This window comes from Dasypus novemcinctus (genome assembly GCF_030445035.2).
Source record: "Dasypus novemcinctus isolate mDasNov1 chromosome 23 unlocalized genomic scaffold, mDasNov1.1.hap2 SUPER_23_unloc_1, whole genome shotgun sequence".
Taxonomy (NCBI): Eukaryota; Metazoa; Chordata; class Mammalia; order Cingulata; family Dasypodidae; genus Dasypus; species Dasypus novemcinctus.
This window is the reverse complement of record NW_026688137.1, coordinates 138462-161812: the sequence shown is the minus strand read 5'-3', so window position 1 is coordinate 161812 and position 23351 is coordinate 138462. Positions and strand designations below refer to the sequence as shown.

The 23351-nt window shown below is 60.2% G+C and overlaps 1 protein-coding gene across 3 annotated transcripts in view; it reads left to right on the top strand.

The window, feature by feature from the left end:
- The window catches only part of CHST12 (carbohydrate sulfotransferase 12), a 38325-nt gene extending 15190 nt beyond the window's left edge, over positions 1-23135 (top strand). For 2 of the 3 annotated variants that reach the window (XM_004481877.3, XM_058292484.2), the window contains one exon: positions 14856-16546. In XM_004481877.3, coding sequence (XP_004481934.1) covers positions 14938-16179 — 1242 coding nt within the window. In that variant the 5' untranslated portion in view covers positions 14856-14937 and the 3' untranslated portion in view covers positions 16180-16546. Of the gene's footprint in view, positions 1-14855; positions 16547-22621 lie in introns of those variants that run through there. The other variant, XR_009184620.2, reaches the window with a different exon arrangement.
- The last annotated feature ends 216 nt before the right edge of the window (positions 23136-23351 follow it).

Sequence of the window (23351 nt, the reverse complement as noted above, 5' to 3'; positions counted from 1 at the left end):
GGCAGGGGCCTGCCGCGGGTGGCAGCAGGTGTCCGTGGACGGCCTCGGGGCGCACAAGACTCCTGGCGCCAGGCTCAGGGTCTGGCGGCCCGGCCCAGGGCGTCAGCCCCAGGGGAGCGCACCTTGCCTTTTAAACATAGTGTCCGTTTTCTCAGCAAACCGCAGGGAAAGCCCGCATGCTGCTCCTGCCGGATGGCGCAGCACCAGCGGCCGGCGCCAGTCCAGCTGCCCTTACAGCCCTGTGACGTCTTTAATGCCCTACTTTTGTTATTGTTGCGTATCTTTGTAGAAATGAACTTTTTTTTTCTTACAGTAAAGGGCACAAAATGTTCAACGTAAACGAAAGCAGCCCAAACACAGGAAACCCTAAGAGTAATCTGGGTCACCAGATGCTCACTTGCTGGGGGCGTTTCTTGGCACTCTCTTGTTAAACCTTCTTCCACGTCGCGCTTCACGTTTTCACGCAGATGTGCAGTCGCCTGGGCTTACACACACGTGGCACCTCCGTGGCTGCGTCCCTCCTAACACAGGCTGGGTGCCGCCCGGAGCCCTCGCCTGGTGGCTGCAGCTGTGCAGCCTGCATCTTCCACGGTGCCCTGAGCAGGTGGGACCCAGGGCGGCCTTCCTACACGTGGCCGTGTGGGGAACCAGCACCACGCTCGGCGAGCACGCGACAGCAGACGTGGTGCACGGCGCCGGCGACCGCCGCTGAGCACGCCCCGTCCCGCAGGAAGTTGCGTTTCGTGTCTTTGAGTGTATGAAATGGATATTGGGAATAGTGGATCTCCCTTCAAAAGGCCCTTAGCTCTCCCACACAGGGCCGTGCAGCCCCCTCTCCCCGTGCGCCGACGTGGGGCGTGCTTTCAGAGCGGAGGCCACGGGCAGGAGAGCGGCAGAGGCGCCTCCCCTGGGGCAGGCAGGACACGGGCCCCAGGCCGGCTGCTCCCTTCACGTGCCCCCGCGAGGGCTGGGGTGTCTGGCTGAACCTGGCAGCACCGTGCGCTCGGTGTTTGCTTCCTGCAGGCCCCGCTCCGGCCCTGTGGACTCGCTCCTCCTGCCGGCTCCTCGCGCTGCTCCCTTCTCCGTCCGGGGCCGACCCCTCCCTGCACCTGCCCCTGCTCACCTGCACGTGTCCGCGGCCCCCTCAGGCTCCACGAGGGTGGAGAGCCCGTCCTGCAACGCCCTGTGTCCTCGGCCCCCAGAGCCACCGCTGCCCAGGGCGTTCAGCTAAACGCCCACGACCGAACGGACTGCGAGGGCACCGGGCGGCACGCGCGCTCCAGGCTGGCTGTGCCACCCTGAGCCCTGAGCGCGCCAGTGCGCCCCCGCCTGGCCTCAGGAGGCAGCCGGGAAGCTCTCCAAGGGGGCAGGCGCTGTCCGCCGGGAGAGCCGTGCTCCTGGCGCAGGTCCTCCTGCCAAGAGGCTGCAGCCACCGGCCAGTGGCTGGAAGGCCGCGTGCCGGTCAGGAGCAGCGGCAGCGCAGACCCCTGCCCAGAAGGCTGCGGGGCCACGAGCGCTCTCCGCCTCGCCTCGCGCGGCAGAACCAGGCGCCAGCGCCGGCAGCAGCCCCCAGCGCCGTGAGGTGAGGGCCCGGCAGGCGCAGCGCGGCCCCAGAGGCCTGCGTCCCGGGGGTGCGGGGCGTGGAGCCCGCGGCTGAGGGAAGGGGCAGGGGAAGCCTGGCCGAGGAGGACGGCCTCTGCTGCCTGGGAGCCACGCAGCCCTGGGTCCGCACAGAAAGGAAGGGCCGGAGTGCAGCAGGGGCGCCCGCGTCAGGTTCAGGGGCGGGGCCCGGCCGGGGCGGCACCCCCCAATAGGGCTCTCCGCCGGTGTCGAGCCCCCGGGGCATTTTTGTTGTTCCCTGCTGGGGGTGCTGTGGGGCCTGGTGGGGCGAGTGCTGCTGAGCACCCTGCGGTGCACTGGACGGCCCTTGGTAGAGACCCGGCCGGTGGGCCTCATGAGTGCCCTGCCCGGCTGCGCCCGCGTGGCTCCAGCCCCCGGGCAGCGCGGACTCCGGCGCCCTGAAGGCGCTGCTTCTGCCCAGCAGCTCCAGGATGGCCTCCGTTGAGCTGCCCCCGGCCCTCATGCCCGCGCCTGCAGCCGTTCCTTGGTAGCCCCTGGTCAGAAGCCTTTGGCCAAAAAGGCCACTAGCAGTTCCAGAGAGAGGGAGACAGTGCCTGAGAAGGGACGCTGTGGCGGCGGCCCTCGCCGGGCGGCTCTGGTGGTAAGGAGCGGCTGCCCGCCAGCCTGGAGGCAGGGCGCCAGGAGCTGCAGGTAGCCAGCGCAGGCCCAGCAGCAGGGCGGCGAGGGGGGCCCGGCGCTCAAGCCCACCCCGGGCCTGGGGCGGCGTCTCCGGGCCGACTCCGCGGGGGAAGCAGGGTGAGCAGTGGAGAGGAGGGAAGGTGAGTGAGGGCTCGGGACCGGCGCAGGGGCACCCAGGAGGCAGGTGACCCCCCGGGGCGGAGTGGACAGGAGACACGGCAGGAGGGGCGTCCTGGGAGTGCCGCCCTGCAGCTGAGCACCGGGAGCCAAGGGTGGCACCCGCACCAGGAGAGAGCCGGGGGTGGGCAGCCTCGAGGAGGCGCCACCGGCCAGCCGAGGTAGCGCCCCGGGGCTCGCAGGGGCTGGGGGGTGGGTCAGGGGGCGCTCGTTGCCCCGACCCTGCTGTGCAGGGACCCCCAGCCTGTGGGGTGGCGGTCAGACTGTAGGCACTGGGTGGTCCTGCCTGCTGGCGTGAGGGCGTGGCCGGCGGGGCCGCCTCCGGGGAAGGGGGCTCCCGTCACTTGTGAGGAGGGGCTTCTGGTAGAGTGAGCTCAGGCCAGACTGAACATTCCTTCTCTGAAATTTTTTTCATACTGTTGGCAAGAAATGCAGTGTTATTTAAGAGTGTGCCTTTTTTTTCAATCGAGATTTTTCTGTGACTTGCTCTTTACTGAGTCCCAGCTTTTTCAATGTACATCGAGAGCACCCATCGCCCTGATTCCTGGGGGGGCAGGGGTGGGCAAAACTCTGGCCTGCACTTGTTCTTCCGTTTGACTCTGTTCTGAAAAGCACTGTCCCGTGGTGCTGCTGCAGCGCAGGGAGCCTGGGATTGGCGCGGCCCTCCTGCCTGGCTGGAGGCCGCTGATCCAGACGGGCGGCGGTAGAAGAACCTGGAATTAGAGCCCCGTCCTCAGAAGGACGCCGGCCGCTCCTCGGTGGCTTCTGGCACCCCGCAGAGGTACCGCTGCAGAGGGGCTCTTCCTGTACGACTGTCAGGAGGCGCGGGGTGCGCTCCGGTGGGCTCCCGTGGCAGTGAGGTTTCTTGGGAGAGCCGGTGAAGTGCCCGGGAGGACTTCAGAGTGAGGTGGTGGACACTGGGGCCACACGTCAAATGGACGGGCAGCATCTTGCTCGCTTCCCTTTCTGGAGTAGCTTGGAAAGCTGAGCAGCACTTTAGCCACGGTGGTGGGCAAAGCGGGCAAGACGAGGGCAGCGGGCGCGTGGGCAGGTCCAGGCCGCGCTGGCCCGCGGGGAAGGCGCCTGTCTGAGCAGGTCCTCGTGTCACCTTCGCCTTGTTTGGAGCCCATGCCTACGGAATAACTAGGTTCTAACCTGGCTTTCCACGTCACTGTCCTAGGGATAAAATGTCCTGTTCACGCTGTCCGCACGATACAAGTGATGCATCTCATTCTAAATTAGTAAATCGACCTGCTGTTTTTTAAAGACGTGGATAGGATGCAGCTCCACTGCGCTGCTGAGGCGGCACCGTGGAAAGAGGTGTGGCTCACCTGTCGGCCCCAGGGCAGGTAGGGCCAGAGCCGAGGCTCCTCCCCCAACCTGGTGTTCTCTGCAACACCAGTAATCCTCAGGCTAAGTTGTAGGCTAGGAACAAAGCATCACACGCTAACCGCGCCACCATTTCACAGGCTCTGACATTTCAGTGCTGATAAACCAAAGGAAAAAACCGGAGCTATTCTAATCTAAAACATTTTGCTAAAAGAAGTCTTTGAACTTGAGAACGCTTCTCAGGGCATTTGAATGTCCAGCGGGTCGGTTCTGGCCGTCAGTGGCAGGGCCGGGCGGGGTCCACTGCGGGGAAGGTTCTGGCCGGGTCAGCCTGGCTCAGGTCCGAGGAGGAGCCGCTGCCGCCTCGCGCGCTCAGCACCCTCGCACCTGCGGGGCCGGGAAAGCCAGGAACCCAGCCCGGTGTTTCCGGGTCCATTTCGACAAGTCGGAGGCTGAGCATCTAAGGAAGTGGGGTCTGCCCAGGCCCCGCCCCCACTGACCAGATGAACTTAGGAAAAAGAGGCATTTCCACCTGTGACTTAAATACCTGGGATGACTGGGAAATGCAGGCGTGCGTGTGTGAGCCTGCACCCGTGCGTGGGCCTGCACCCGTGCGTGGGCCTGCACCCGTGCGTGAGCTGCACCCGTGCGTGGGCCTGCGCTGCGGCGACTGGGAGAAATGCTTTTGGCAGCGGAGCTAACCACGCGGCGCCAAAAGGAATGAACTCTGGAGTCACACGACCGCCCAAATAATTGGGCTGGACTTCTGGGAAGGTGGCGGACTATAGGGCATGGGGCTCTTCTCTCTAAAAAAATAGCCAGTGGACAGGCAGAGATGGCCTGGAAAAAAATCCAGGGCTTAGGACACCAGGAGAAGGCTGGACTGACCCAGGAGAGATGGATGAAGGAAAAGAATCGCAAAAGACAAAACTGAGCTCCCAGCTGCAGCTGCTGCTCTGGCACCTTCCTGCCCTGTAGACACCTTAGAATTCTCAGGCCTCCGGCAGGGGCTACAAAGGGGGCCCCAGGGACCCACATCCCAGGATCAGGGGGAGAGGGACGAAGTGTAAGGCTGACTCAGCCTCTGACCCCCAAGTCTGTGTCCCAGGGGCCCTTCCAGGCTGGGGCCCCTTCCAGGCTGGGGGCAGGCCACACCACTGTTTGCCTTGGAGCCAGCGAGGGGCTGAAAGACCCTGGATTAAAGAGCTCCGACCCTCCCAGGCTCCCTCTCTGCTGACCTGGACTGGTGGTTGAGGACACAGCGGGGAGTGAAAAAGGGAGGGGGCTGCCGGCCAGGCTGGGGGGCTGCCCTGGGGAGGCTTGAGCTCCGAGGCTCTCGGCCTCCAGGCAGGACCCTCCGTCACTTTGATCTTGTCCGTGTTGCAGCAAACACCCTCCAGCCAGGCGTGGGACTGAGGGCTGCCGAGGAGCGCCGTCTGCTGGTGGACCAAGGAGGTGCATGTGGGGGAATCAAGCGAGAGGCTCTTTCTGGCCTTTACAGCCCCCTCCCCAAGACCCCTGGAAGAGGGTCTGCATCCCACTGTGGGTCCAGGGCCCAGTTTTGAGCAACTGACAGGGACAGTCTTAATCAGAACAGGATGAACCAAGAATCAAAGAACAGCAGTTAACACACAGCCTCCCGCCACCAAATCCCTGCAAGAGAGAGAAAGTGAGCATCTGAGTACACTCACCATCCTGATCAGATGCCTGCCTGTCAGCCAAAATTATAAGAAAATGGGAGATACCCTGAAGGGAGAAATAGACGTCTCTCCTGTCGTTGTTGGAGACTTCAAAAACACCGCTGACGTCGTTAGGTAGAACAATTGGACAGAAGACGAACAAGGAAACAGAGAACTTGAGTAATATGATAAGCTAGACCTAACATATATACAGAACGCTGCACCCAAGCTCAGCAGGTTCCACATTCCTCTCAAGTGCCCATGGATCTTTCTCCAGGATGGACCATGTTATGTCACAATGCAGCTCTCAGTAAATATAAAAAGACTGAAATTATCCAAAGCACCTTCTTAGGTCAGAATGGAATGAAGCTGGAAATCAATAGTGGACAGGAAAGAGGTAAATTTGCAAACATGTGGAGGATAAACGACATCCCTAAATAAATAATCAGTGAGTCAAAGAAGAAATTGCAAGTGAAATCATAAAATATGTTGACAGAAATGAAAATGAGAACACAGCTTATCAAACCTTATGGGATACAGTGAAGGCAGTTTTGAGAGGGAATTTTATAGTCCCAAACGCCTATATTAAAAAAAGAAGAAAGAGCTTAAATGAAAGATCTAACCGAAGTACTGGAGAAACTAGAGAAACAACAGGAAACCAATCCCATAACAAGCAGAAGGAAAGAAAGAATAAAGTTTAGAGCAGAGGGAGCAGCTGTGGCTCAAGTGACAGGGCTTCCACCTACCATATAGAAGGACCAGGTTCCATCCCTGGGGCCTCCTGGTGAAAAAGAAGAGAAAGCTGCTTGTGCGGCGGGCCAGTGCCCACGTGGTGAGCCAGTGTCCACGCAGGTGCCCGCGTGGTGAGTGCTGAGTGCCCGCGTGGTGAGCCAGTGTCCACGCAGGTGCCTGTGTGGTGAGTGCTGAGTGCCCGCGTGGTGAGTGCTGAGTGCCCGCGTGGTGAGTGCTGAGTGCCCGCGTGGTGAGCCAGTGTCCATGCAAGTGAGTCACACAGCAATGTGATGACACAACAAGAGACAGACAAGGGGAGAGTCAAGGTGAAGTGCAGCGGAGACCAGGAACTGAGGTGGCACAGCTGACAGGGAACCTCTCTCCACATCAGAGGTCCCCAGGATCAAATCTCAGTGAATCCTAGGGGGAAAAAAAGAAGACCAAAAGAGAAATAGATACAGAAGATCATACAGTGAATGGATACAGACAGCAAAAACAGCAGGGCGGGCGGGGGGGGGGGGGGGGAGGGAGTAAATAAATAGATCTTCAAAAAATAAGAGCAGAGGGAAGCAGATGTGGCTCAAGCAGTTGAGCACCTGCTTCTCCCATGGGAGGTTCCAGGTTCAATTTCTGGTGCCTCCTAAAAATAAAACAAAAACAACAAGACAAATGAAAAAAGATTAGAGCATTATTAAATGAAATTGAGAACAACAACAAAAAAAATAGAGAAAACCAAAAGCTGGTTCTTTGATAAAATTGACAAACCTCTAGCTAGACTAACAAAGTAAAAAAGAGAGAAGATGCAAATAAATATAATCAGAAATGAAAGGGGGAAAGTTATGACTCACTCCACAGAAATAAAAAGGATAAGAGGATATGATGAGAAACTGTATGTCAACAAACTAGGCAACCCAAATGAAATGGACAAATTCCTAGAAATGCACAAACAACCTACACTGACTCAACAAGAAATACAAAAAAACAACCAATCATATTTAATGAGATTGAATCAGTCATCAAGAATCTCCCAACAAAGAAAAGTCCAGGACCAGATGGTGTCACAGTGAGTTCTACCAAGCATTTCAAAAATAATTAACGCCCATCCTGTTTAAACTCTTCCAAAAATTTGAAGAAGAGGGAAAATTACCGAACACATTTTATGAAGCCAGCAGCATCCTAATACCAAAGCCAGATAGAGATACTAAAAGATAGAGATACTAAAAGATACTAGATAGAGATACTAGATAGCCAGATAGAGATACTAAAAGATACTAAAATTACATCCAATCTCTGTAATGAACAAAGATGCAAAATTTCTCAGCAAAATACTAGCAAATAGAATCCAACAACATATTACAAGACTTATACATCATAACCAAGTGGATTTATTCCTGGTACGCAAGACTGGTTCAACATAAAAAAATCAGTCAACGTAATATACCAGATTAACAAATTGAAGGAAAAAAACCCATGATCATCTCAATTGATGCAGAAAAGACATTCAACAAAACCCAGCATCCTTTCTTGATAAAAGCACTTAGTAAAGTAGGAATAGAAGAAAAATTCCTCAGTATGCTAAAAAGCATATAGGAAAAAACCACAGCCAACATCTTACTCCATGGGGAAAGGTTGAAAGCTTCCCTCCTAGACTGGGAGAAGACAAGCACGCCCGCTGTCACCACTGTCATTCAGCATTGTACTATAAGTTCTAGCTAGAGTTAGATAAGAAAAAAAATGAAAGGCATACATATAGAAAAAGAAAGTAAAACTCTCACTATTGGTGGATGACATGATCCCACATTTAGAAAATTCTGAAATGTCTACAACAGAGCTACTTGAGCTGATAAGTGAGTTCAGCAAAGTGGCAGGATACAAGATCATGCAGAAATCAGTAATGTTTCTGTTCACTAGTATTGATCAATCTCGGGGGGAAATTCCATTTACAATAGCAACAAAAAGACTCAAATACCTAGGAATCAATTTAATCAAAGAAGTACAGAACCTATATGCAGAAAACTACGAAACAGTGTTAAGAGAAATGAAAGAAACCTAAACAAATGGGAAGTCATTCTGTGTCCATGGCCTGGACCGAGTATCACGTGGTGGTGAGTGCACAGCACTGCAATGATGCTCAAATTACACACTTCGGATAGATTGTATGGTGTGTGAATGTATCTCAGTACGTCTGCTGAACAAATAGTTGTGCAAGAATAACCAGAAATAACAGCTTTGTACACCAGGGGAAACAGAGATTGAAAGGTGAAGAATTTTCTTGTTTACTTGTTTGCCTGTTTTTTGTCTATTAATGTTACTATTGAAATAATGAAAATGCTCTAATAATGACTGAAGTGATGAATTCACAACTATGTGATTATACCAAATACCACCGATTATACCCTCTGGATGAATTGTATGCTTTATTAATATTTACCAATAAAATTGATTTGTTTAAATGCATTAAAAAAAAAAACAACTAATTGTGCTGAGTGAAAGAAGCTAGACCAAAAAAAGTCTACACTGTATCACTCCATTTATACAAAACTAGAAAAGGCCAGCTGATCTCCAGTGGCAGAGGAGGGACCAGTGGTGGCCTGGGCGGGAGGGGCTGGGGGAGCACGGTTGCAAAGACCATGAGCAGACTTCGATGAGGGGCTGGAGAGGGAGTCTCGACTGGGGGGTGGGTCCCTGGGCCCACACAGGTGTCACAGCTTGTCAGAACTGTCCTTTTGTCCTTTTAAGTATGTGCAGTTTACTCTATGCCAGTTAACCTCAGTGGAGCTCTTTGTAAAAAGGGGTGCTTCCAGGCCAAGACAGGTTGAGGGAGCAGGGCTTGAGCGCTGGAGGCAGGCTTGGCGCCACCTGCTCGTTTTGCTTCTCTGAGCCTCAGCTTAAAGATTGTCACGTTGCGTAAACGAGGCCGCGTCCAGGTGGAAAGCACGCGCTCGTGAGTGGTAGCCGCCAGTAGATATTGACGTGCACTGTTATTTTCCTAAAATATTTTGATCACGTCTTTTTCTTGCAATTAAATTGAAGTGTTATTAAATTACCAAAAGAAAGAATCATGGCTTTTATAAACCATGTCATCTGTGGCATTTGTCATGATGTACGTAATTAGTACTGCTTGGCTGAAAAACAAGAAGTGTGTAGCTTGTCAGGTGCAGTATTTCACACCTGGTGTCTTAGCGGATCACGGCACCCGGCTGGCGGCTGGGCCTCCGCGTGGCTGGGCCAGTGGATGTCACTTTTTGAACCTGTTTATCTTCACTCCATTTGTTAGCCGTGATCCTTGATTTTAAAATTGGAAAATTATCTCTTAAATCACTTGACTTTTTTAGAAGTGATTATCTCGTAAGTCACTTGAACCTGGGACCTTGTATATGGGAAGCTGGTGCTCAACCACCGAGCTACATCAGCTCCCCTGAGTTGATTTTTTCATTTGTTTGCTTGTTGTTGTTGTTTTTAAGATTTATTTATTTATCCCTCTCTCCCCCATTGTCTGTCCTCTCTGTTCATTTGCTGCATATTCTGTGTCTGCTTGTATTCTCATTAGGCAGCTCTGGGAACCAATCCGGACCTTCTGGAGTGGGAGAGAGGCGATTGTTCTCTTATGCCACCTCAGCTCCATGGTCTGCTGCGTCTCTTATTGTCTCTCTTCTGTGTCTTTTTTTCTTGTATCATCTTGCTGCACCAGCTCTCCTCCACAGGCCAGCACTCCACGTGGGCCAGCTGGCCACACAGGCCAGCTTGCCCCTACCAACAGGCCCTGGGCATCGAAACCTGGACCTCCTATGTGGTAGATGGGAGCCCAACTGCTTGAGCCACATCCACTTCCCTGCTTCTTATTTGTTTTCAGGAGGCACCGGGAACCGAACTTGGGACCTCCCATGTGGGAAGCAGGTGCTCACCCGCTCGAGCCACATTCACTCCCCGACCTGATGTTTTAAGTTACTTGTCCCTTTACTGCTTTCTTGGCCTTTGGCAAACCTTTTATCTTTTTTTTTCCTCTTCTCCTTCCCCTTCCCCACTCTGCTGTCTGTATCCATTTGCTGTCTGTATCCATTTGCTGTCTGTATCCATTTGCTGTATGATCTGTATCTGTTTCTCTTTTGTCTTCTCTTCCCGTCTTTCTCCTCTAGGATTCACAGGGATTCGATTCTGGGGACCTCTGAGGTGGAGAGAGGTTCCCTGTCGCCTGCGCCACCTCAGGTCCTGGTCTCTGCTGCTCTTCACCTTGACTCTCCCCTTCGTATCTTTTTTGTTGCATCGTCATCTGGCTGCGTGACTCGCTGGCACGGGCATTGACTCACTGCGCAGGTACTCGGTTTGCTGCACAGGCACTCGGCTGACCACAGGGGCACTGGCCCACCGCGCGGGTGCCCACAGGGGCACTGGCTCACCACGCAGGCACACTTCCTCTTCTGTTTCACCAGGAGGCCCCGGGGACTGAACCCGGGTCCTCCCGCGTGGTAGGTGAAGCCTTATCGCTCGAGCCACGTCTGCTTCCCTTTCTTTTCTCTTTAATGTTACTTTATGTGGTTTTGACTTCATCTCAAGAAACCTTTTCCACTGCATGTCCTCGAAAAGGGATGGTCTTGAAAGCTTTACTCATCTGCATGTGCTTGGGTCTAATTTTAAAGATAGGCTGCAAGACTGTATGGTGTGATGTTAGAGGAGCCACTGGAAATGGTTTGCGTGGCTGCACCCGCAGCCGGGAGCACACCCAGTGGCAGCGAGCGAACACGCCGGCGGTGGCTGTGCGGGAGAAGGTGGGAAGTTCCACCTCTCACCCCTGCAGCGTTCACCAGTTTTATGTATATAATGAGCCATTCAAGGAAAGGAACTGCCAGCTGGTGGTGGGCAGTGGGGGGCACGGGCGGTGGGGGGCGCCGGCCCGGAGCCGAGTGCACAGGTGCCCTGCACCTTCCATTTTCCTCTGCGCAGGTGGCGCAGGTGACGAGGCTGAGGACGGCTCCTTCCCTCAGCTTCCGTGTAAAAGCCCACACCGCCCTCCTGACCTTTCTATTCTGAGTGTCCTTACCTTCTCCCTTAAAAAACAAAGAATGAGGGGTAAACAAGTGCAGGCGTGGTTAGGAAACGATGCGGGTTCTGGGTAACCACGTCAGGCTCCTGGAACAGAGCTGCTCTACAGACGAGCCTGGCAGCTTCTGAGGGGGGCTGAGGGCCCCGGAGAGACGCAGGCAGGCCCTGCCCGGGGGGCTCCCGCAGGCGTCCCAGGGCCGCCCTCCATGCAGACGCCCCAGCAGGCGGCCGGTCCCTCAGCACCACCGAGACCCCTGCGTGCCCAAGCCCAGCGTCGGCCACGCGGCCGCGTCCACCCCAGCCCGCCTCCCAGGCGCTGAGCTTGCTAAAGCCGCTCCCTCCTGTCGGACGGCCCCCCTGGCACCCGAAGCCTGACACCTCCTCCAGCCTGGCGGCCCCAGCCCCAGCCGCTGCCCGCTAAGGCGGGGTGACCGGGGCGGGGGGTGGATTGCAGGGACACCAAGGACGGGCAGGAGCAGATCATAGCAGGCGCCGCCAGGAGGACGGCGAGAAGCCCGCCCCGCCCCGTCCTGCGTGGGTCTCCCCCGGAGCGCGGACGTCACGTGGCGCTCACCGGACACACCTGCAGGGGCTGGCAGGCGGCCCAGGTCAGACAGAGGAAAGGAGGAGATGGCGCCGACCGAGAGATGAGCGTGTCAGGGGGCCCGCGCGGTCGCCGCCACCGCGCCTGCACGCCCAGCTGAGGCCACGCGGCCGCTGTGGCACAGGCTGTCGTGCCCTACACGTGTGTGGGTACACACGCGATGCTGCTGGGGGTCCCCGGCACAGGTGTGCTCGTCAGCGCAGCCTGCCTTTGGCTCCTCCCGTCCCCCGCGGGCCCCTGCCTTGCCTGCAGCTGGCTCCCCCCTCCTGGAGAGCGGCTCGCAGGTGCGGGAGAGCTTAGCCTCTGTCCTGCCCGAGGTCCACCGCCCGCCTTCAGGCCACCTGTCTGGGCCGTTCCGCTTTCTGAATCCAACCCTGGAAGGACATGAGCTGGGTGGTAGGACCGGCTGGAAGCGGTGCCGGCAGCCGAGGGGTTGGAGCTGCCCTTGGGGAGGGGCCTGGCTGCAGATGGCGGCGGGGGAGTGGGAGGCTGTGCAGGAGAGTCACGCGGCCCTGCCCGGAGGGCGCCGGCAGGATGGGGCCCTCGACGTCGAGACTCGGCGGGGGCAGGTGCTCATTTCCGCAGGGGGCAGGTCAGGAGCCTGGCCAGGGAGGGGTCCAGAGAGGACCTGCGCTGGCCTGAGGCGGCAGCCGGCTTGGCCGTGAGGCCCCCGGCCCGGCCAGGGCGCGAGCAGTGGCCCCAGCGTGTGCCAGGTGTGTGGTGCGCAAAACCAGACCCCCGGTCCCGCCTTGACTCAGTGACGCGCACACAGGAAGCACGTGATGGGCTGGGCAGGGGAGGAGTGCGCGGTCGGGGTCGGGCCGGCGGGGAGGGGTCCCACCGAGGAGGGGCCCTGAGCCGGGTGGGCGCCCGGGAGCGGGGCCTGTGCGGGCGGTGGGGGCCCTGGGCGGGCTCCCGGCTTGGAGGGAACGCCTGCAGGACGAGGCTGGGGTGCTGTGGGTGCTCTTCATAGTGTGAGGAGGTCCCTCGTCCTCGTGTGCTGACGTCTTTGTCACGGCCGGGTGTTGGCTTTGGCCGAGGGCCCTTCCGGGAGCCGCTGGGATCGTGGGTTCCGTGATGGGATTTGGCTGTGCTTGGTCCTGGTGTAGAATTCTTTTTAGTACATTGCTAGGTTGATTTGCTAATATTTGAGGAGTTTTACACCTAGTTCATGAGGGATACCGGGCCGTCGTTTTCTTTCTCGTTTCTTTGTTTTTTGGGCACTGTTCTTGTCTGGTTGTGGCATCTGAGTAATGAGCGCCCTCTTTTCTTTTCTAGAAGAGATGGTTACAGTTAATGTTAACTTTTCTTTAAGGGTTCGATAGAATTCTTCAGTGAAACCATATGCCTGGAGATTACTTTTCAGGGAGCTTTGTAATTACAAGTTCAATTTTTTGGTGATCGTAGAATTTTTCATTCTGGCACATTTCCAGGCCCTGGCCCTTCTCGCCCACTGAGCGGGGAGTGTGAGGTGGTCCCACGCTCCAAGCCTTCCTGCCCGTTCATTCCCAAAACGGGTCCCTTCGCCTTTGTGGGTGGGGGCGGGGTGGTGCCGCGCCTGCCAAAGGGGCCCTGCTGTCCCGGGCCGGGGACGTGGGTGCCAGCTGTCCCGCACCACTCCCCTCCCGCCTTGCCAATCCAGGCGGGGCCAAGGCTCAGCTGAGCACTGGCCTTGGGGACAGCTCCGTGGCGGGAGGCCCAGAGCCCACTCAGTCCCATGGGGGACAGCAGGTCACCGCCTCTTGGCCGCTGCCACCGCCCGATGGCTGGAGCTGGGCCTCTGCCGGGCGGGGTTGGGGGATCGGCCCCTGCTAGGCCTGCTGGCACTGGGCGGAGGAAGAGGAGGGGGCCGCCTGCTTCTGCGGCAGGGCGGGGCCCGCCAGCTCTGCCCTCTGAGGCTGCGAGGTGGCGTGAGGGGAGGGCATGGGGCAGCTTTGCCGCTGGCCTGTGTGGAACGCATGTTGTCGCCAGGCCCCCTGCCCCCGCTGCGGCAGGGCACACGGGCGCTTCTTGGACTCCCGTCTGCCCGTGGTGGCTCTGGGCTGGGGCATCGGCAAGAGCAGCCCAGGACGTACGTCCGGCTCCTTGAGGCCCCACGGCCAAGCTGCCTGCCGTCGTCCACCTTCTGGAGTCTTCCTACCATGCTGCGTCCAGGCGTTTCGGCTGCAGGACGTGTGCCCAGGTGGGACGTGGGGGGCCCGGCCCGCCCTCGCCTTGGCCCGGCTGCCCGCCCTGTCAGGGCCAAGACTCACTCTCGTTTCCCAGCCTGCCCTGGCATGCAGCAAGGCACCCGCAGCAGAGCCGGAGCGCGGCTCCTCTCTGGGCGTCCCTGGTGTGAGTGCTGGCGCTGGGTATTGGCCGACAGCGGTTCATCTGCGTCACCCAGGCCGTCTCTCCACCTGCCTGGGCGGATTTGTCCTGGGCCGGGACCCAGATGCCCCCGACATGCCGTCCTCTGCTCTCCTGCCTTCCCTTTGGGTTTTTGATCCTAGGTGGCCCCCGCGAGCAGCCAGGTGGGCTGTGGCCCCCTCCCTCGGGCTGGGCGGGCCGTGGCCACCTCCCCTTGGCCAGGCGGCTGTGTCCATCTGCTCTTGGCCAGGGCTTCCCCGCTGACTGTGCACATTTGGCCCTTTCCTGGTAAAGGATATTCTGGGGGTCGTGTCTGCCCCAGGTCACGTGGGCACAGCCCCCCTTAGCTGAGCACGTGGCCTCTGCGGGGGGACAGCCCTTCCTGGCTTTCCCCGAGCTGCGGCCTTCCTCCTGCTTTCCGAGCGTGCGCCCCCCCTCCTGCTCCCCTCTGCGTCGAGGCTTCCTGCAGGCCTCCCCCTCTTTTTCCGTGGAATGGCAGTGGGGCCTCTACCCCTTCGACAGCCACCGCTTCTTCTGAGCCCTTCCGGACGGCCTGAGTCACGAGACACAAGGGTGTCAGGATGCTGAGCTGCTCATCAGGCGGCGAAATCCTTCCGCGCAGGGCAGGGTGGGGCGAGGGGGGGCGCCCGGCGCATCTAACCGCTCTGGTCTCGCCGCCCCTCCAGGTCGCTCCGAGCACCATGCCGCGCCTCCCCGGGAAGCCTGCCTGAAGCGCCGGGCAACGGCCAGGCCCGCCCGCGGCCCAGCATGGCGAAGGCGCGGCTGCTGCGGCTGTGGCTGGCCGCGGGCTCCGTGCTGACGCTCCTGCTCATCATCGCCTACTGGGACAGCGTGGGCACCGCCCACTTCTACCTGCACACGGCCCTGTCCGGGCCGCGCGCGCCGGGGCGGGAGCAGGGGCGGGCGCTGGCGGCGGACGTCGACGCCTTCCTGGACAAGCTCCTCGGCCCCGGCAGGAAGCAGGGCGGCCTCCCCGGGAGGAAGGCCGAGTGGCCCCTGGCGCCGGCCTCCGCCAAGCCCGCGCCGGGCAAGCTGGAGGAGAACGTGAGGGGCTATGACTGGTCCGCGCACGGCGCCACGCAGGGCCCAGGCCAGGGCCAGCTGCAGGCCGAGAGGCGGCGCGTGCTGCGCGACTTCTGCGCCAACTCCAGCCTGGCCTTCCCCACCAAGGAGCGCGCCTTCGACGACATCCCCAACCACGAGCTGAACCACCTCATCGTGGACGACCGCCACGGGGCCATCTACTGCTACGTGCCCAAGGCCGCCTGCACCAACTGGAAGCGCGTGATGATCGTGCTGAGCGAGAGCCTCCTGGACCGGGGCGCCCCGTACCGGGACCCGCTGGACATCCCCCGCGAGCACGTGCACAACTCCAGCACCCACCTGACCTTCAACAAGTTCTGGCGCCGCTACGGCAAGTTCTCCCGCCACCTTATGAAGGTCAAGCTGCAGAAGTACACCAAGTTCCTCTTCGTGCGGGACCCCTTCGTGCGCCTCATCTCCGCCTTCCGCAGCAAGTTCGAGCTGGAGAACGACGAGTTCTACCGCAAGTTCGCCGTGCCCATGCTGCGGAGGTACTCCAACCTCACCAGCCCGCCCGGCTCGGTCAGCGAGGCCTTCGGCGCAGGCCTGCGGGTGTCCTTCGCCAACTTCATCCAGTACCTGCTGGACCCCCGCACGGAGCAGCCGGCGCCCTTCAACGAGCACTGGCGGCAGGTGTACCGCCTCTGCCACCCCTGCCAGATCGACTACGACTTCGTGGGCAAGCTGGAGACGCTGGACGAGGACGCGGCCCAGCTGCTGCGGCTGCTCAAGGTGGACGGACTCCTGCAGTTCCCGCCCAGCTACCGGAACAGGACGGCCAGCAGCTGGGAGGAGGACTGGTTCTCCGGCATCCCCCTGGCCTGGAGGCAGCAGCTCTACAAACTCTACGAGGCCGACTTTGTCCTCTTCGGCTACCCCAAGCCCGAAAACCTGCTGCGGGACTGAAAGCCTCAGGGCAACATTTTGAAAAAGGGACTTGTGTCACTGCTCTGGAACTGAATGGAGGGGCCACTGTCCCGACACCGTCTTCCCAACAGTGGAGCGGTCACTTCCCATGACTTTTTTTCTACGGCTCAGTTTCCTTCCCAATTTGACCCACTGCAGATTTCCAAAACGCTCTTGTCAGCGAGGCAGTTCGAAGACGTGGAGTTGGCCCCACTCCTTTTTTTTAAACCTACGATTTTGCAGTCTGTCGACTCCGCTGCCCACGTCCACTGAGTACTGTGTTCATATTGTTTTTAAGATTAATATATTTCAGATATTTAATATGAAACGTGGAGAAGGAAATGCTGGAGTAAAGCGTCGCACCTGCTCCTCTGCCTGTGCCTCTGGTTATTCTGGTTGGGCCGCGAGTGTGTGTCAGAGAGTGTGTCAGTGAGTGTGTTAGCATGTCAGCGAGTGTGTCAGCAGTCACGTCAGCGAGCTTGTTAGCATGTCAGCAAGTGCATCAGCAAGTGTGTCGGTGAGTGTGTCAGCATGTCAGTGTTAAAGAGCATGTTGGCGAGTGCATCAGCAATTGCATCAGCAAGTGTGTCAGTGTCGAGCGTGTTAACACGTCAGCCAGTGTGTCAGCACATTAGAGAATGTGTCAGCGAGTGTGTCAGCGAGCATGTTAGCAAGCATGTTAGTGCGTCAGCATCAGTGTTAGCGAGTGCGTCGTGTGTCAGCGAGTGTGTCAGCATGTCAGCGAGCGTGTCAGTGTGTCAGCCAGTGTTAGCATGTTAGCGAGTATTAGCGTGTGTGAGCATGTTAGCAAGCGTGTCAGCCAGTGCGTCAGCCAGCACGTCAGTGTGTCAGTGAGCAAGTCAGCGAGTGTGTCAGCCAGCATGTCAGCAAGTGTCAGCATGGCAGCATGTCACCCTGTGTGTCACCCTATGTCAGCATGTCACCCTGTGTCAGTGTGTCACCAAATGTGTCAGCACATCAGCAAGCATGTCAGCCAGCACGTCAGCGTGTTAGCCAGCATGTCAGCGAGCGTCAGCATGTCACCCTGTGTCAGCAAGCATGTCAGCAAGTATGTCAGTGTGTCACCAAACGTGTCAGCATGTCAGTGTGTCAGTAAGCATGTCAGCCAGCCTGTCAGCGTGTCAGCGAGCCTGTCAGCAAGTGCATCAGCCTGTCAGCCTGTCACCTGCGTGTCAGCCAGCATGTCAGCATGTCAGCGAGTGTGCTAGTGTGTCAGCGAGCGTGTCGGTATGTTACCCTGTGTGTCAGCCAGCATGTCAGCAAGTGTCAGCATGGCAGCATGTCACCCTGTGTCAGTGTGTCACCAGATGCGTCAGCATGTCAGCCAGCATGTCACCCAGCACGTCAGCGTGTCAGCCAGCGTGTCAGCATGTCAGCGAGCATGTCAGCATGTCACCCTGTGTCAGCAAGCATGTCAGCAAGTGTGTCAGTGTGTCACCAAACGTGTCAGCATGTCAGTGTGTCAGCATGTCAGCCAGCATGTCAGCGTGTCACCAAGTGTGTCAGATGTCAGCGTGTCAGCGAGCCTGTCAGCAAGTGCATCAGCATGTCAGCCTGTCAGCCAGTATGTCAGCCTGTCAGCATGTCACCTGCGTGTCAGCCAGCATGTCAGCATGTCAGCGAGTGTGCTAGTGTGTCAGCGAGCGTGTCAGCATGTCACCCTGTGTCAACGAGCATGTCAGCAAGTGTGTTAGTGTGTCACCAAACGTGTCAGCATGTCAGTGTGTCGGTAAGCATGTCAGCCGGCATGTCAGCGTGTCACCAAGTGTGTCAGATGTCAGCGTGTCAGCGAGCCTGTCAGCAAGTGCGTCAGCCTGTCAGCCAGTATGTCAGCCTGTCAGCATGTCACCTGCATGTCAGCATGTCAGCGAGTGTGCTAGTGTGTCAGCAAGCGTGTCAGTATGTCACCCTGTGTGTCAGCGAGCATGTCAGCAAACATGTTAGCATGTCAGTGTGTCAGCGAGTGTGTTAGTGTGTTAGTGAGCATGTTAGCAAGTGCATCAGTGTGTCAGCGAGTGTGTCAGCCAGCGTGTCAGCGTGTCAGCATGTGCGCTAGTGTGTGAACGAGTGCTGCAACACAGGCACCTCGGCCGCGGGAGGGCTGCCTTCTGAGTCTATCAGGAAGGGGCTGCGCCAGGGGCGGGGCCGCCCGGTGGCTCTTAGGGTGTCGGTCTGCACCGAGTTGAAGACGACCTGGGCTTGGAGGTCAGGGTCACGCAGCGGGCTCCACCCCCGGCTCCACCCCCGGCTCCACCCCCGGGCTCCTCCCCAGGCTCCTCCCCTGGGCTCCATCCCCCGGGCTCCACCCCCGGGCTCCTCCCCGGGCTCCACCCCCGGCTCCACCCCCGGGCTCCTCCCCCGGCTCCTCCCCCGGGCTCCATCCCCCGGGCTCCACCCCCGGCTCCACCCCCGGGCTCCTCCCTGGGCTCCACCCCCGGGCTCCTCCCCCGGGCTCCATCCCCCGGCTCCACCCCCGGCTCTACCCCCGGGCTCCATCCCCCAGCTCCACCCCCGGCTCCTCCCCCGGCTCCTCCCCCGGCTCCACCCCCGGCTCTACCCCCGGGCTCCATCCCCCAGCTCCACCCCCACCCCACCGCCGGCTCCACCCCCGGGCTCCACCCCCGGGCTCCTCCCCCCAGCTCCACCCCCGGCTCCACCCCCGGGCTCCATCCCCCGGGCTCCACCCCCGGCTCCACCCCCGGGCTCCTCCCTGGGCTCCACCCCCGGGCTCCTCCCCCGGGCTCCATCCCCCGGCTCCTCCCCCGGCTCCACCCCCGGCTCTACCCCCGGGCTCCATCCCCCAGCTCCACCCCCGGCTCCTCCCCCGGCTCCTCCCCCGGCTCCACCCCCGGCTCTACCCCCGGGCTCCATCCCCCAGCTCCACCCCCACCCCACCGCCGGCTCCACCCCCGGGCTCCACCCCCGGGCTCCTCCCCCCAGCTCCACCCCCGGCTCCACCCCCAGGCTCCTCCCCGGGCTCCTCCCCCGGGCTCCTCCCCCCAGCTCCACCCCCGGCTCCACCCCCAGGCTCCTCCCCGGGCTCCTCCCCCGGGCTCCATCCCCCAGCTCCACCCCCACCCCACCGCCGGCTCCACCCCCGGCTTCACCCCGGGCTCACCCCCTGGGCTCCACCCCCCGACGCCCCCACCGCCCGCTCCACCCCCCGGCCCCACCCCCGTCTCTACCCCTGGCCCCACCGCGGGCTCCACCCCTGGCTCCCCCCCCCCCCCCCGGCCTCCACCCCCGCCCTCCCCTTAGCTTACACTTTAAACCGTGAGGGGAGCAGGGACGGTGGGGGATTTATCACGAGAGTAAACCTGAGGTCGGCGGACGCGCCACCCATGTGCTGTTCTCCCCCACGGCCTGGTTCGCGGCTGGCGTTCGACTCCAGGCGGTCAAGGGAAGGAGGGGCCTGACGTCCTGGGTCGAGGTGGACGGAGCCTGCCTTGGTGGACGTGCCTGTGCCAGTTCCGGAAGGCTCCGGGGAAGGCTCTTCCCCAGCCCCTGGCTGCTGACCCGGAACCAGTGAGACCGTGTGCGCCCTCCCTGTGCGGCGGGTCAGTCTGTGCTGTTTGCTGACCGCTGGCTCAGCTCCTGGAGACCTGGCGCTGCCAGTCGGAACGCTGCACCCTCGCGACAGGGTGTGCAGCCCGTGACCATGGCAGCGTGGCCTCGTGGCCACAGCGGGCAGCCCCATAGTCATGGTGATGTGGCTTTGCCACCACTCGTGGAGCTCTGTGGTCCAGCGTCGTGGCCTCGCGGTCCCTGCGTCGCGGCCTCACGTCCCCTTGGCCCATGGCTCCTGCTGTCCCAGGGCCCGGGTGCGCCTGCAGCTTTGGAGCCGGTGGCGCCTGGGAGCTAGCTGGCCCTGCGGCCTGGGTCCACGCAGCGCCTGACGCCACGCGCAGCCCTTCCCGACGCGCCCCTCCTTTGCACACAGCTGGCAGCCGAGACGGCCGACGCGAGCAGCCCGGCGCGCCGCCCTCTCTCTGGCCGCCGCCCCTTCGAGGCCCGCGCTCCGCTCCCCTCGCCTGAGGCCTGGCCTCCGCGCCTCGTGCTGGCCTCCGGGGCCCGCGTGGGGAAGGCTGCTCTGCCTTCCCGGAGCAAGGGCGGGCGGCCCCCCCGGGCCAGCGGGTGACGGCCTCGGGACCAGGCCCGGAGGAGGGGGTGGGGAGGGCCGCCGGGGCAGGGCGCGTCCACGCGGGGCTGGAGGCCGGGACGTGGCCTCTGAGGCGGAGCGCACGGCAGCCGCCAAAACGCGCGGCGCGTCCTGAACCTTCCCCGGGAAACACGCCGTATAAGCACGCGGGGGTCCCGGTCTCTCGGACCCCCGTGGTGAAACACCGCCAACGGGACACTTCAACGGCAGAACGCGGCCCGAGCCCGGGCGTGGGCAGGCCGCGCCCCGAGCCCCGCGGCCCCAGCCCGTCGCTGCCCGCCCCGCTTCTGGAGGCGACGTGCTGGCGACCCGGGCGTCCTCTGCCCCCGCAGCCTTCTCCCTCGTCTGTCCGTGCGCCCGCTTCTCCCCTCCTAAGGACCCCGGGCAGGTTGGACCAGAGCCCACCTGCTCCTGTGTGGCCTCATCTGGCCTAGAGACCCTGTTTCCAAGCCATGTCCACTCACGAGGCCGGGGACGCCGTCCGCCGAAACACCGAGGGCACCGAGTGAAGGGCCGAGCCCCTCGGTCTGACCCCAAGCCGGTGTCCTGACCACTTCCACTCAGGCACGGAGGGCCGCGGCACCGGCCTGCCCGTGGCGCTCGGGGCTGACTCCCGGCAGGAGGCGGGACGGGCCACCCGGGCTTGGAAGGAGGCGTCTGTGCACTGTGGGAAGGCCTGGGGCACAGGCTGCCCACAGGCAGGTGGCGAAGGCGCCCTGGTGAGAGAACAGAGGGAGGCTCTGAGGAGCCGGGCCGTTTGGGGGGCCTGCCCTCCCCCTTCTGTTCGTGTGCATGCACACGTGTGCGTGCGAGGAGCAGGGCGGGAAATGTGAGGCCGGGTCAGCGCGTACGTGGGCGTTTGCCCGGCCGCGGTGGCAGGAGGGGCGTGGTGATTTGCAAGCTTACGCTCTTCTTTTTTTAAGATTCATTTACACACACCCCTGCCCCCATTGTCTGCTCTCTGTGTCCACTCGCTGTGTGTTCTCCTTGTCTGCTTGTCTTCTCATTAGGCACCTCCAGGAAGCGATCCTGGGACCTTCTGGAGGGGGAGAGAGGTGATGACTCTCTCATGCCACCTCAGCTCCCTGTTCTGCCATGTCTTCTTATTTTCTCTCCTCTGAGTCTCTTGTGTCATCTCGCTGCACCAGCTGTCCACGTGGGCTGGCACTCCTGCATGGGATGGCGTTCCCGCGTGGGCCTGCACTCCACGTGGGCCAGCTTGCCCTCACCAGGAGGCCCTGGGCATTGAACCCTGGACCTCCTATATGGTAGGCAGGAGCCCAACTTCTTGAGCCACATCCGTTTCCCAGCAAGCTTATGTTCTTGAACAAATCCCTGCCGTGGGTGTGGGTCTCCTTTGATTGGACGACGCCGTGAGACGCGGCTCGGGCTGGGTCGAGGAAAACAGACGCGTGGAGCAAGAGGAAGCCGCCATGTTGATCTGGGCAGACACGGGGGAGCCCTGAACTGCAGGGGAGCCCGAGAGGGGCCAGAAGGGACACGCAGTGCCTGGTCGCCCACCGCCAAGCTCTGGGAGACGTAGATTCCGGAGGGGGAGGCAGAGACCGGCAGGGGTCGCAGCCGTCCCCGCCACGGGGCCGGGCCCCAGGGTCCTCAGTACCGACTTTGGTGAGAAAGCGCCTGGGACGGTGCTTGAGCCGGGCGTGGCACGGCCGCGGAGCTGCCAGGGCTCCCGATAAAACTCCCGTTAGGAAAGCCGGCCCCTTTCCAGTACTTTCCGCCGGCAGCCCCGCTGCAGACTAAGCCGGCGTCAGCAGCTGGTGACCTGCAGGCGCTCGGTCACTGCTGCACGGCCACGCGCGCCTGGGAAACGGGCCGGCCTGGTCAGCTCCTGTGTCACGTGGAATGGCACGGCGCGTGTCGGCCCTGCGTTCTGATTCTGGGCACGTGTCCGTCCAGCCCACAGTGTCCTGGGTCCAGAAATGAGGATTCCGAGGCTTCTACCGCCCGCCTCGGCGCAGCCGACGCCTCCCTGCTGCGCAGCCCTTCTCTGAGTCACGTGAGGGCCGACGTCCAAATGCGAGGGTGGCAGCGCCCGAGGCCTTCGTGCCCAGCTCGGGTTTCCGGGCTCTGGGGTGTCTGCGGGGCGCCAGCCCCCCACAGGTGTGTGCTGACCCCTGCCCCAGGGCCCCACTGCCCCCCGGTGCCGGCGACCCTGCAGCCTTTCTCTTCCTTTGTGTCTCCCTGACCAGAGCATAATATTGGAAGAGAAATTTGACTCTGGGTTTCTTTTTATCTTAGGTAAAATAAACCATGAAAATATAAAAATTAAAAATGGGGAAGCAGATTTGGCTCAAGCAGTCAGGCGCCTGCCTACCACAAGGGAGGTCCTGGGTTCGGTTCCTGGAGAAGACAAGCAAGCCAGCAAGCTGACACAGATGCGACAGGCTGGTGCAGTAAGATGATGCAATGAGATGACACAATGAGGAGAAGCAATGAGAAGACACAATGTGGAGATATAATGAGAGACACAACAAGCAGGGAGCAGATGTGACTCAAGCAATGGGGTGCCTCCCTCCTCGTGGGAGGTCCTGGGTTCAGTTCCCAGTGGCTCCTTAAAAAAAAAAAAGGCAAGCAGACACAAAGCATACAATGAACAGACACAGAGAGCAGACAACGAGCACAAACGAGGAAGGGAGAGAAATAAATAAAAATAAAATATTTAAAAAACCTTCAGATTGGTATTGTACAATTAGGTCATTTCACCAAACAGTCCCATCAACTTAAAATCCTGTCTGCCTCTGTGTCATGACCCGCCAGCACGTTGACCTGCCGGTGTGCTGAGCCTTCTGTGCCCGCTTGTGCCACGGCCGCGTGGCTGGGGTGCTCACACCTGGCCCTGCCGCCCGCCTTGCCCGCGTGCTGCCCAGGTGTGTGGGGCGCTCCCCCCTCTTGCCTTCGAAGGCCCGGCGCGCCTCGCGGGTCTGGATGGCCCCGCCGCGCTGCTCCTGCCGCCTGTTGGAAGGTCTTT